Source organism: Hemicordylus capensis, chromosome 1, assembly GCF_027244095.1.
Source record: "Hemicordylus capensis ecotype Gifberg chromosome 1, rHemCap1.1.pri, whole genome shotgun sequence".
NCBI classification, from domain to species: Eukaryota; Metazoa; Chordata; class Lepidosauria; order Squamata; family Cordylidae; genus Hemicordylus; species Hemicordylus capensis.
Genome location: NC_069657.1, coordinates 84255384 through 84270065, shown reverse-complemented (window position 1 = coordinate 84270065; position 14682 = coordinate 84255384). Strand labels below are relative to the sequence as shown.

Below are 14682 nucleotides of genomic sequence, written 5' to 3'. Positions count from 1 at the left end.
GATTTGGGGAGTTGTAGTCTACACCGTCTGGGAATCCCTGCTAGAGGGAACACTAGTTCCTACCCTGAGGAGCTTACAATCTAAACTGTAAACCTAAAATCTAAACTGTAAACCTGCCTCAGTGGGCTTACAACCTAGATATTGACCCATGGGAGATGACAGGAAGGGAAGGGAAATAGAAGCAGAGGTAAATAGGAAGGAGATGCAGTTGTTTCAGTTACATGTACTTAAGCTTAGTTACAGTAGGGAAGAGGGGCTACAGTGTTGTTTCAAAGGCTTTGTGGAAAGGTAGGTTTTAAGGGATTTGAATGACGTATGAGAAGAGGCATCAGTTTGAAGCAAAAGGGGTAGGGAGGGAGAAAGAACTGAGTCATTTGAGGGAGATGTAAACCTTCAGACAGTTGAGGGTGGTGGAAGCGGAGGAGTGAATGCCATGAGATGAAACTTCTAACAAGATGAAACTGGTGTTCAGCTGTTTGCTGTACATTGTGACACCACTGGATGAAACAGTAAAATGTAATTCATTGGTAACAAATAATGTCTCTTGCTGGCAATAACAATAATAAAAAGAGGACTGTAGTGTGTCTGCAGAGGGTCAGCTGACTTCTGTCTCTTTAATACTAGAAACCAGCATTTTCTAAAGATGACATTCTCCCAATGGATCTGGGGACATTCTACCGTGAATTTCAGAATCCTCCTCAGCTCAGCAGCCTTTCTATTGACATCGGAGCTCAGTCCATGGCAGAAGACCTGGTATGTGAATATGGGATTGTCCACAGTGCACCCTTCCACACTGTTAGTGAAGAAGCCCCATAAGATATGAAAGGACCTATCAAACAGGACACATGCCAGTGTGTCAGAGAGCTACTGCAGTGAAGAGACTGAACTGTATACCAAGAATTCCAAAGTTCAGATCTTGCCTCTCTGTAGGTGGCCTTAAACAAGCAGCTGTCTCAGCCATAGTGAGTCCATGCTCAGGCACATAAAATGAGGTCATGGGAAGTACCAGGATCGGTCCCAATCCTGGTGCTCCTCAGTTGGGTAGCCCAGGTTTTAAACCTAGGCTAAAGGTGAGGGAGGAAGGTACGCGCATGCGCACTGCCCACACACACACACTTCCTGGTCATGTGGATGCTCAGGCTGCTGGAAGCCAGAGCATCCATAGAGCCAGGCAGAAGGAGTGCCTGGAAGCAGGGAAATCTCCCAATACACTGCACTCCTGCTGCGGTGCATTGTGGGATACAGGAGGTCCCAGCCTGCTTTTCCCCCTCATCACTCCTGGAGTGCTTGCATGCTGGACTTGTGGGTGCACAGCACTTTGGAGCCTAGGAGTGGCTCTGATCATCTGAGGGAAGGCAAGCAGGCTCCTGCACTCCCCCAAACTCTCACCAGCCCCAGCTTATGAGTCATGCAAATGACCCTGTGAGTGGGAAGCACACTTATAGGACTGTTATAAGGGTTCCTGTGATCATGTTTTTAAAGTGCTGTAAACACTCTAGTATGCATATTATCTATGCTAGCTGTTATGATTGTGATCAGTGGCTGACATCCTGACTACTGAAGCAGTGATGCTTCTGAAAGGTTCAGCATTCTCCACTGCTCGCTCAGCAATGCGGACAAATTTCAGCAACCTCCCATTCCCGAGCAAGCACTCTATACAACCCAAAAATATGTTCTTGAGAGTTGCACAGCCATCAGGGAACTATTTTTGGGTGACATCGATTGCTTCCGGAGAAAAGGAGGTCACTGAAATACCTTCACATGTACTGGCACAGCCGTACTCCAGAGCTTTTCAGAAGCATTGGTGCTACATTGGTGCTTCATTAGCAATAGCACTTAGCAATAGCATAGCACTTACATTTATATACCGCTCTATAGCCGGAGCTCTCTAAGCGGTTTACAATGATTTTAGCATATTGCCCCCAACATTCTGTGTACTCATTTTACCGACCTCGGAAGGATGGAAGGCTGAGTCAACCTTGAGCCCCTGGTCAGGATCGAACTTGTAACCTTCTGGTTACAGGGCAGCAGTTTTACCACTGCGCCACCAGGGGCTCTGACATTAGTCAGAATGTCAGCCAGTGTGTCTGTGCCCCAGACACCCAAACTTTTGAAATAAGGCAGAAGCAAATCTAGTGCAAGAGAGAACTCTTTTGATGTACTACAAAAGAGAACTCCTTTTGATATATGACTGCAGCAGCTGCCAAGGATGTTTAGGTGAGTTGTTAGCTTGTGAAGTGTATCCTTGTATTGCATTCCATTCCTGTGTCTCAGGCAGATTCCAGCTGATGTTGCTTGGAAATGGTTGGTCTTCAAAATGGAAGCTATTGTATGCAGTCCCTCAGGGCGCCATTCTTTCTCCGGTGCTTTTTAACATCTATATGAAACTGCTGGGGAAGATCATCAGGAGATTGGGTGCAGCATGCTGATAACATCCATATATATTTCTCCATGACAGGTTCATTGGGATATGGCACAGCTTCCCTAAATGTCTGCCTACAGGCAGTAATAGGTTGGATGAGGGATAATAAGTTGATTGAAACACAATCTGAACAAAACAGAAGTGCTCATTGTGGGAGATTGTAACTCAGGAGCAGGGGCGTATCTAGGGTAGGGCAGGCAGGGCACGTGCCCCGGGCGCCACTGAAGGGGGGGTGCGCCATTTTTTAAAATTATTTTTTTTTTTAAAAAAAAGGCCACCGAAAACAAAATGGCCACTGTGGCCTCTGTGAGGCCCTAGGCCATGCCAGGCCTCACAGAGGCAATTTGAGCATGCACGGCAGCCATTTTGTTTTCAGTGGCTGGCTATCTATCTATCTATCTATCTATACACCACTGCACATGCTCAAATGGTCCCTGCAAAGCCCTAGAGGCCAGCGAGGGGAGGGGGAACCTTTGCAGACCCCCCCACAGCCTTTAGGAAGCCCCCGAAGGGGCTAAAGGTATTTTTAAAATTTAATATAATATAAATCACTGTACACATTCAGTTTGGCACTATGTACGGAGAATCAGGGCTTGTGAATGAGCTGAAGCTTATGAGCTACGATTGTATTCATTTGCTCTTACTTTGCTTCTTCTGATAAGTGAGTTAAATGAGATATCTTAATAATATGGCTATTAATGGTGAGTTTGTCTTTGAATCAGTGTGAAATCCTTAGTATTAAGGCCCACTGGGAGTTTCTTGCTCTCTTTCTCTCATTTTAACTGTCTCTCTGAAATACTAGAATATATTCCAAGCAGTGAAACAGTTTACTCTGCATATCCTTTAATTATTTTCGGAGTATCTGGGAAAAGTCAAATTCTCCATTTATTTTTAAAACTTATGTAATAGTGATGCTACAGTGCATAGTAGAGCATTAGACAGGCACTTCTGTTTAGTTTTCCAAGTACACGTCCACATAGTATTTGGGTATTTCATGAGCCCCAGCATACTGAAATTTGTAGTTTCCCAGCATTTTTTGGTCTGGCTACGTCCACTGCTAAATAGTTTTTGAAATATTATAAGATTAATGAGCTTGACATATTTTTCAGCTGATATTATGGTAAAGTTATCTGAAAGATGGGTGTCAGATGTTTGGATGGGGGCGCAATTTCAGTGCTTGCCCTAGGCACTATTTTCCCTAGATACGCCTCTGCTCAGGAGATGTGATAGATTTGCCTGCTCTGGATCGGGTCACACTCCCTCAGAAGAAACAGGTACACAGTCTGGGAGTACTTTTGGATTCATGCTTCTCTCTACTATCTCAGATTGAGGCAATGACCAGGAGTGCTTTTTGTCAGCTTTGACTGATATGCCAGCTGCATCTGTTTCTGGAAAATAATGACCTTAAAACAGTGGTGCACATGCGGGTAACTTCTGTGCTTTATTACTACAATGTACTTTACACAGAGCTGCCTTTTGAACATAGTCCAGAAACTTCAGTTAGTGCAAAACTCAGCAACCAGGTTGGTCTCCAAGAAAAATTAGAGAGACCATATCACTCCTGTTTAAAAAGCATCGCTCTAGCTGCCAGTAAGTTTCCGAATAAAATAAAAGTGCTGGTGATTACTTATAAAGCCTTAAATGGCTTAGGCTTGAGTTATGTATGGTCCTCATTGCTTATTAAGGTCATTGGAGGAGATTTGTGCTTGTAGTTTCTGTCCCCTCATTTGGCAGCATCTTGGGGTTGGGCCTTCTCAGTAGCCACCCCTGAGCTTTGGAATGTGCTCCCTGGCAAGATGTGAAATCTAACGTACTTGCTGGTCTTTAAGGAGACCTTAAAAACAAATTTCTTCAGCCAGGCATTTGATGGCTGTTTTAAATTGTTTTGTTTCTGATTGGGTTGTACACTATCTCAAGATTTTATGATTTGGCAGTATACAAATGTGACAAATAAATAATAAGCAATGCTTTAAGCACATCTAACAGCATGTGCCTTTATTGTTCTCTCCCCACTCCTTTAGAAGAGAAAGCTCTCTCTCTCTCTCTCTTTTTTTGGTCTTGTCTGTAAAAACTCTGTAAGGAGCCATGTATACTGATGGCACTATGTAAACAGAACTCTCCTCCTCCCCCTCCCAGTGAGTCACCTCTTTGCCATTTTTTTCTCTCCTACAGTGGAGTACACATTGGAGTACACAGTGGGTGAGGGTGCAGGGCAGAAAGTCTTTCTCCCTCCCTCTAGTTCTTGTACAATAATAATAACTAACTTTGTTAGCTGCCCCATAACAAATTGTTCTCTGGGCAGCTCACAACACATTCTGTATATATGCAATCTATATATTGCCTTTGAATCAGGGCTGTCCTCCTAAAGGCTAAAATGCCTTTGGAGCATATTTTGAATGGGTTGTCTGTTTAAGACCTAATAGCTGAGTGGAGACAGTATAGTCATAGCCAGAAGAGGAGAAGTAAGGATGGAGCTGACCTGATTAAATATTGAGCAACTTCTCATCTCACTTCTTTCTCCCTCATCCTGAAATTTTGATATGTGAAAATAAGAAAAAGACACTTGAAAAGACTTTATTTGCAAAAGGCAAAGTTCCCTCCTGTTAGTGTACCTGCCCTGTTTGTGTAACAATTTGCTGTGCAACCTTCATCAGAAAAAGGGCCATAAACTTCCAGGTTAATGAGTGACCACAGACTGATTTGTGATAGGCACCTGTTTCTAGCTGTTTGTCACAGTTTGTTCCCTACCAGAACAATATTGCTGTGCTCCTAGAATGTGGCTTAGGAAGGAACTAAAACTTCCCTCTACTGAAGCCATGTTAATAATAGGTTTTAGTGGCAAAAATCAAACCAAAACACAAATTTTTCTTTCAAAAATCACTGGAAAAAATGTGGGGTTTTTTTGTTTTAAAGATGAGCCACAAAATGGCTCCTTTTCTTAAAATGGTGACCAGAAATGACCTCAGAGATCAGTTCTGGCTACCTGCAACCTGGGGATACATGGGATTAACCCACCTTTTGCCATTTTAAACCATGTCAGTAGAGGGGTGTCAAATACGCAAATCTGCAAATAGTGAGGTTCTGCTGTAAATGCCAGGCAGAGAGGTGGGTTTTCCGAAAGATTTTGAATTTTCCAGAAAACGTTCCCAAATTATATTAATTGCATAAAATTTGCATTAAACTTTTGTTTAAAAAACAACTATGCAGATTTTCCTGATGCCCTAAATAGATCTTGATTTGATATGGCATGTTATTGAATGTATTTATACAGTAAAACACACACTCTCACTCACTCTCTCCTACCCACCCCACCATATTAATTTCTCTCACTGTACCTGTGAAGTTTTCTATGTAGCCAAGTATACATTTTAGAAATGGGGGGGGGGATCAACTATGGGAATTACATAGGAAACTGCCATATACTGAGTCACACCATTGGTCTATCTAGCTCAGTATTGTCTTCACAGACTGGCAGCGGCTTCTCCAAGGTTGGAGGCAGGAATCTCTTTCAGCCCTATCTTGGAGAAGCCAGGGAGGGAACTTGGAACCTTCTGCTCTTCCCAAAGCGGCCCCATCCCCCGAGGGGATATCTTGCAGTGCTCACACATCAAGTCTCCCATTCATATGCAACCAGGGCAGACCCTGCTTAGCTATGGGGACAAGTCATGCTTGCTACCACAAGACCAACTCTCCTCTCCATTATTTATGTAAAAAAACTTTCACCCTCAGTCTCTGATGCCAGATGAAAATCCCTTGTCTCTCAGCAGCAGGCTGACAAAGTAATTGTGCTACAAGCTGTGCTAGGGTAATTCCGAGGCCAAGATCTCATGCATCTCCTGCTCCTTCACAAAAACCACCTCCAGGATCAAGACTCTGATGATAGATGTATTTAGTGTTTTGCTCCTTACTGTGCGAGTTGTGCACACATATTGGTAGATCTGGGTATTGAGCTGAGATCGATTGATTTGACAGAAGCTCTGTGTTGAGCCCATCCATAGTGTCATAACTGCTTCCTATCACGCTTTTGTTGTACCTGTTCAGAATTTCTCTTTCCCTTTGCAGGACTCACTCCCGGAAAAATTGGCTGTCCATGAGAAAAATGTTAAAGAGTTTGATGCCTTTGTAGAGACTTTACAGTAAAGCTGAGCCCTTTCTACAGCAGCACTGAACTTCCTCTGGACACCTGGAAGAGAGAACACATACATTCTGCCTTTCCCAAATTAGTTCTGTCCTCTGCCCCCACCTCTTTCATTCCATAAGCATTGGTTGTTTTGTTCTGTCAGACACATAGTTGTCTGTGTCTTCTTGAACTTGGCCTTGGAATGGCAATGGGCATGGCTCACTCTTCCCTGTCTCCGACTCGGTGTCTAATAGCGAGCATTAGGAAACAAGAAGCTGGCCCTTTTCTCCTTTCTTTCTCTCTTCCATGTTGAGAGACTTCAATGCTTCCTGCACCTTCAACAGGGTTTGGAGACAGAGGATGGCATTCGTTTCACAAGGATCTGCAGTTCTATCCAGCATAAAGAACTGGCTGACTGTCTTGTGAACACTGGACAAATTCTGCTGGTGTGAGTTCAAAGGCCACCTCTGCAGGACTGGTCTTTCTTTGATGACTGGAGTTAAGAACTTAGGGCAAGAAGCCAATGCTCACCTCTAGTAGTTCCCTAAACAAGGCAAACCCAGTGCTGCACATCTGTGTGCAGAAGCAGGAAGTGAAGGACTGTCCTGCCAGAACACCTGGGCCACAAAGAGTCCATGGTATTTGGAGATGGTTCACTGTTCATAGGCTCTGCTTACAGTCAACAATTGTAAATATGAATTAGGAATCCTAATTCTATAGGGTTATTTAATTGGGGGTCTCTAGTTCAAAGTTCTTTATTCTTTCGTTCCCCCCCCCCCACACTTTGCTGCTCTACATTAAGATAAACAAGAAATATTTATTACTCTAAATGAAACCTATATTTAAAGAAAAAATTGTATGTGATGTTTTTACTTTGTTACGCAGCAAAAGAAGCTGCTCTGTCCGTTGTCACTGTAAGAGTATCGTACCAAACCTCCTTGTTCCACAGTAGCCCACCCCCCAACCCAGTTGAAGCATAAACTATATTTATTTTCAGAAACATGGTTATGCTGGCAAAGGGACTTCCCCAGAACCTTGCTTCTATTGTGCCCTGTTTGGGTCCATGGATGTCATAAATGATGTGCACATGTTGATACAGTAGAATTGCAGGGAGTTTCTAAAACAAAGAACTGGTTTCTGACAAGCTTGTAAAATAAGCTTGCTGTATCTGGAGTAACTTAAAAAGTAACTTGTTCACAGAAGCACATTTTAAAAAGGTTTGTGGTACTCATTTTAATCAGCTGGGTTTTGATTGGCTAAAAGTTTATTTTTGTAATGAGCTTTGCTATTAAGCAGTGTGATTGGTTGGCTTTACTTTGTTTGTCTGCCTGCTCTTTGTCCTTCACCAAATATGGGGAGGGAAAGATGTGACACTAAGCATGAGCTCAGGGATACATTGGGCGGAGAGCATTTCCTTCTTCCCTTCCTCTATGAAAAATGAGATACAAGCTGCACTCCTACGCACACTTGTCGCGAGAGTAAGTCCCATTGAACTAAGTGGGGTTTACTTCTGAGTAAATATGCTTAGGATTATTCTTAAGATGCTGAAGTTGTTCTTTCACCCACTGTTGACCTTTTTAAAATGGAACAATCTGTATGATGTTCTGATGAGACAGTGATAGGTTAACTTCCCAAAATACACAGCTCCATTCCATAAGATGAAAGGGGGGCTTTTGAGAGGGATAGGCATTGTCTGTGTGGCTTCTGGAGCTTTAGAAGCTGTGCTGCTGCACAGAAATGAGCTGAGGCTTGAACTTACTCTTTGCCTTCTAGCACATTGATGTTTTGCAGTACCAGCTCTCAGGCTGTGAGATACTTATGTGTAAAATTAAGTGTGGCATTTTAATTTTTATTCAGAGCTACTACAGGTAGGACCCACTACATGAAGAATGGCCTGTTAGAACCACTCATTTTTATTTCATCAGATTGACTTTCTAACTTAAAGTGCTCCTAAGTAGTGTTTGTTCTTGCCAGTAGTGATAATCAACATCAACATTACCCTGAAAGGGCCTCTCAGTGAGTCTGCCAGAGAGAAATGCCATGACCCTGGCTCAGTTATGACGTCTGCAAACATCCGTGGCCTTATCTTCCAAAACACCTGCCAAATGCATTATCTTTCTAGCCAGCCTGGAACGAGACTACAAGAAAATTGTATTCCTTGCTTGACACATGAGGTGTCTAGTGACTTATCCCAGGTCAGCTAATAATAGCTTTGGTGTAGGGCCCTTTGTCCTCATCTGAGCCAGTTAGTTCTACAACATTGATAGCCACAGCAGTCTCAAGCATAGAGTAACTGACAGCCTTCTGGTAAGCAAATTGCAGGCAGACAAGTTGATTCTGCTGTGATGATAAAATGAAGTTGGCCTCTTGACATACCAAATGAGGTAGATCTTTCTAGGTTGCTAGTATGGATGTTGTGTCCTTTCCCACTGGCATTTCTTTCTGCACTGCCCGTATAGTTCCTCTTCACACTGAAATGACATGATGTTTAAAAGATGGTAGCCACCATTACAGCTTGGCCAATCTGTCAAATTTAGAACAGGATCATAGCTTCTATATCTGAGTAGAACTACCATGGAGGCACTACTGCTGCAATTTAGCTGCGTTTTTCTTGCACTGACATATGTACCGCTTTCTATGTGGTTTTCTGAGTGTTGGTACTTCACTTCTTCAGAGAGTAAATTGCATCCATTTTCAGTGCATTAATTTCCTGGCCAGATCAGTCCTCTTACAGGAATCCAGCTGTACAGACTTTCAAAGAAAGATATTTTACTGACCATCTATTTGGTGCTTTACTGCTATGAATTAGTTTGTAATAACTTACATTTGCTTTGAATGAATTAAGAAGAAGTCCTTACAAATGCTTTGGTTGAAGCGAGAAGAGTCCTAAACTACATTTATTGAAAATAGTTTCCAGAGAACTTTAACATGTATTCATATAATTTCCAATAAAAGTAGTATACATATTACTCTTAATCCAGTGGTCAGCCAGAATCTGTCCATTCACCTGTACATCAGTATAACCCCCATTTTTCCAACTGAAAAGGCAAGTGGTTCCACTAGCAGAAAGCAGAACCGTAACCCTTTAGCTATTGGTTCTAAGGGTTGCTTCATATGTAGCCTTTTTATAATGCATTCTGACATCTCTTACCGAAAAGCAAGTCCCTTTGAGTTTAAGTATAATGGGATTTGCTTTCTGGTAAGTATGTTTAGATTACAGCAACAACATCTAAGATTATAACACAAGATGATGCCAAATGCATGTCTTAAAATGTCTACACTAATACTCAAATACCTGTAAGTACATAAAACAGAGTTAGCCAGGGTTTTCTTAGGTATGTATAACTTGTCTCCTGCAAACAGATACCTCCTAGTAATAAAGAGGTTGTGGGCTGAACTGTCAACTAGTCAAAGAGACACCTTTTGAAAGTGGTGATTCTCTTTCTGTTTAGTAGAGGTGGGGGAGCAACTGGTTCTATTTCATCCCAGCTGCAGTGGCTGTTGGTGATGTGTATTTCTTTTATAATGTGAGGCCTTTGGGGTGGAACCAGCTTAATTTTTTTTAGGTGGTGTGCTGGTGTTTACCTTTTTAAAAATCAAAATTTGGGTAGAGACTGATCAAGAGCAGGAAAGAAACACAGATACCAAGTACTTGGGAGAGAGGGGTAGCTATGGATTGCTGCAGTTTATCACATGTAAACTGACTAGAACAGAGACATCAGTAATTTCTAAAACCCTAAAATTTTAAAATTCACAAAATGGTGGAGAAGGGGTGTTTTTGCTCAGAATAAGATCTCAATTCAGGTTTTACAGCATCCAGGCAACCACATTATTAATGAGCATGCTGACAGATATTTCCCCCCAATATGAGAGAGTGCTGGGGAAAATGGAGCTTCCCCACAACAATAGTGTAACATTAAGTGAGAAAGACTAAAGAAAAATGAAGTGCCTTCACACGTACTCTGCAAACAAACTGATATTGGGATGGGCAGGGAGCTCAGTAAATTTGCTTGACATAAAATCAGCTAATATGGACAGAAACAGTATCTAAATCCTACAGTGGGCATCTGCAGTTGAGGGGCATGGGGGAGAGTATGAGCAAATGAGATACTATAGGACTATAACAGCTTAAAGCAGGCAGGCTGTGATGCTACCTGCTACCTCTTAATACTAGTTTAATTTCATGTCTGCTTGTGATCAGAGAGAAAATTCTGTACACAATGCTCTCCTGATGCTGCAGCTCATGCAAACAGAACTCTTACTAGCTTTTTCAACTCATGACCACCTGGGAGTATAAACTGACATTAATTGGGGCTGTTTCCTGTATCACTTAGAACCCAGGAGGCACCCTGAAGGCAGAACTCAGAAGTATTGTTTATATATTTTGGGCTAGCTGGTACAGGTTCCAGCTTGTTGCCCTACAGCTCAGTAGAGTTCAGCACCAATAGCAATGGCAATAGCAGCATAATTTCTGTTCTGGTAAACAAGTGTGAAGGCCACCTAATGGCACAGCGGAGAAGTAACTTGCCTAGCAAGCAAGAGGTTGCTGGTTCAAATCCTCACTGTTATGTTTCCCAGACAATGGGAAACACCTATATCAGGCAGTAGCAATATAGGAAGATGTTGAAAGCCAGTGTGGTGTAGTGGTTAGAGTGCTGGATTAGGACCAGGGAGACCCACATTCAAATCCCCATTCAGCCATGATACTAGCTGGGTGACTCTGGGCCAGTCACTTCTCTCTCAGCCTAACCTACTTCACAGGGTTGTTGTGAGGAGAAATTTAAGTATGTAGCTCATTGGAGGAAGAGTGGGATATAAATGTAAAAATTAAAAATAAATAAAAATCATAGGAACATAGGAAGCTGCCATAGACCGAGTCAGACCATTGGCCTATCTCGCTCAGTATTGTCTTCAGAGACTGGCAGTGGCTTCTCCAAGATTGCAGGCAAGAATCTCTCTCAGCCATGTCTTGGAGAAGCCAGGGAGACTTCTCCACTCGTACTGCACGGGATTTGGCAATTGTACACCCCTCATATATTCTACCAAAGAAAACCACAGGGCTCTGTGGTCACCAGGAATCAACACCGACTTGATGGCACAACTTTAAACAACAGTGAAACATGTTTGGCAAGTCCCAAGGCCAGCTATTACTAGAGCTAATGAGCACACAGTTTTGTAATAGGAAGTTATCATTGGAATCTTTATGCCTTGAAGAGTACAGCCCCATCTCTGAAAGGTTGCACAATTCCCACAGTCAATACGAAACAGTTGGAGGTTCAAACATACCAAGAGCACCATTTATTTTTATCCATATCTAGAATCTGGCAGGGCTTCCTGTTTGATAGCCCATTAGTTCCTACTCTCCTATCACACTTAAGCCACTTTAATGCTCATACAGTGATACACACAAAAGCAGTGCCAGAGGTCCTCCCATCCTTTGAACAATTTGTGGTAGGAACTGGAACCAAGGGTTCCATAGCAATTTTAACTTTTCACTACACTCTGCAAATAAGAATAATTTTTTAAAAATAAGGATTTATTGATACTCTTGATGAATGGGTAAAATACTTGAGCACCAGAGGTGGTCATGAAATGTCTCACTGATTTCAAGGGAACCTGAGTGATTATTTTTGGCTCAGAGCCACTATTTTATTTATGGCTCTTTGGACAGCCACCAATTGATTTGTGTTAGAGCAGCTCTCAAGCCTCAAAATCAGAACTGGAGCAATGGCAACTGAGTAATTTTTTTAGTCCTTATAACTTTTTAATGCTAGGGTATATATTGTTGCTTCCTGAGTGGTCTGCTCTATTGGTCTTCAAGAAATGGGTGATGATCCACAACTGGGACTCAGCCCATCTCAGCTCAGTCCTATTAATAGGAACCATTTTCTTTTTTTGGTATTGAGGTCTTTTTTGAGGGGAGGGGGACATGTTCTTCCTAACTGAGGCCCATGGTGGAGGTTGGTGTAAAGCGTACAGCACAACAAAGGTCCCAGCACAACAATAAAGTTGAAGAATACTCAAAACACATCCACACAACTGTTGGAAAAGAAGCTCATTCATATTTTGTTTTCAATTCTTGCCATTGTTCCCACAGTGTACATTTAAACTGTGTTTATCAAACATAACCACCTGAGCATACTAATAGCCTCTGATTTGTAGTCCTTATCCATCCTGATTAAAATACATTCCAAATCAGACCACCATTACTGAGCCATTCCCCTAACAGCTGTGGCTTGTGTTCAAGCAGGTCTCATTTCCAAGCTCTGTACCCACTGGATTTCTAACAAGAAACAAAACATGTAAACCACTAAGATTATTTCCAATCTTATGTGCTTATCTTCTATGTATTTGTTTCTCCTAGGCATACCCATCATTAATCCCATGCATGGCAGCTCTCGTGAGAAGCTGCCGGATTAGTGGCGGAATGATGAGGAAGTGGCGGCAGAAGAGGCTGGGCTGGCTTGAAAGCCAGCCAGAACCCGTGGGGTGGGAGGTGGACGCGGCAGGGAGAAGTGGGCCGGGCTGGCCGTCAAAGGCGCAAATGCTCTGCGCCCGGCCCAGCTAGTTTATTCTTATTTAAACAGTGATGTACTTACATGATGTTAATTATGTATATTCATGTACAATGTGCTCAGAAGTTTGGATTATGCTTGGGGGAAAGCTGAAACACAGGCTAATTTTACAGCTCTCATTAGTATGCTCTAGTAGGGAAGGGCAACTATTCACCTGTGGCCTACACCTGGATCCTCTCCCACTTTTTGTAGCCCTCACCATTCCTTGGTAAGGACATAGGTCCCCAGTACAAGATGACACTCAAAAGGGTCATCTCCTTATCTAATGTTGGGATAGCATCCTCAGCCTAAAGATCTTGAAAGGCTGGACATTTCCTTAGCCAAACTCTTTGGAAATACTATTGCCTGGGGGAGGTTTATTTATTTTATTTATTTTTATTTGATTTCTATACCGCCCTTCCAAAAAATGGCTCAGGGCGGTTTACATAGAGTAATAATAAATAAATAAAATAAATAAATAAGATGGATCCCTGTCCCCAAAGGGCTCGCAATCTAAAAAGAAACACAAGACAGACACTAGCAACAGTCACTGGAGGTACTGTGCTGGGGGTGGATAGGGCCAGTTACTCTCCCCTGCTAAGTAAAGAGAATCAGCCCCCAGATGCCTTGACTGTACATAGGAAGCTGCCAAGAGCCCAGCTGAAAGAGACACTGAGTTACATAATAATAATATTAATAATAATAATGATGACCAAAATAATCCCAGTGGTAATTGGCGCCCTGGGTGCGGTCCCAAAAGACCTTGAAGAGCACCTCAGCACCATAGGGGGCCACAGAAATCACCATCAGCCAATTACAAAAAGCAGCTTTACTTGGAACAGCCTATATTTTGCAACGATATCTATAATAACCAACAGTATTGATGATTCAGCCATCCCAGGTCCTTGGGAAGGACTCGATGTCTGGATAAAACAAACCAGTCAATAACACCTGTCTGACTGTGTAAACAAGAAATAATAATAATAAATGTCTGTATAAAACAAACCAGTCAATAACACCTGTCTGTGTGTAAACAATCAATCAATCAATCAATCAAAAAAATAAAAATATATAATATAATATAATAATAATAATAATTCGATTTCTATACCGCCCTTCCAAAAATGGCTCAGGGTGGTTTACACAGAGAAATAATAAATAAATAAATAAGATGGATCCCTGTCTCCAAAGGGCTCACAATCTAAAAAGAAACATAGGATAGACACCAGCAACAGTCACTGGAGGTACTGTGCTGGGGGTGGATAGGGCCAGTTACTCTCCCCCTGCTAAATAAAGATAATCACCATGGTAAAAGGTGCCTCTTTGCCCAGTTAGCAGGGGATAACTGCTATGCTATGCTTCTACATCTCCCATTGTGTCACACAGCATGCAGGCACCTATGAATCAATATCCACATTAGATCAGGAATAGCCTGAGGAAATGCTGGAAACCAACTTCCATCCGCTGGACAGCACTCACTGGAAAAAAGCAACTGAATAATCACAAGGCTACAAACACAGGTACTTGAACCTTTTCCCACAGAGAATGAGAATGAAATGGAGAGCAGTAGCCAGTCTCTGTTGATT

At 42.3% G+C, this 14682-nt stretch overlaps 1 protein-coding gene across 13 annotated transcripts in view; it reads left to right on the top strand.

Moving 5' to 3' along the window:
* Nucleotides 1–9518, top strand: part of ATG13 (autophagy related 13) — a 55425-nt gene extending 45907 nt beyond the window's left edge. For all 13 annotated transcript variants that reach the window (XM_053275472.1, XM_053275535.1, XM_053275454.1 and 10 more), the window contains 2 exons: nt 625–753; nt 6485–9518. In XM_053275472.1, coding sequence (XP_053131447.1) covers nt 625–753; nt 6485–6562 — 207 coding nt within the window. In that variant the 3' untranslated portion in view covers nt 6563–9518. The remainder of the gene's footprint in view (nt 1–624; nt 754–6484) is intronic.
* Nucleotides 9519–14682: the final 5164 nt, after the last annotated feature.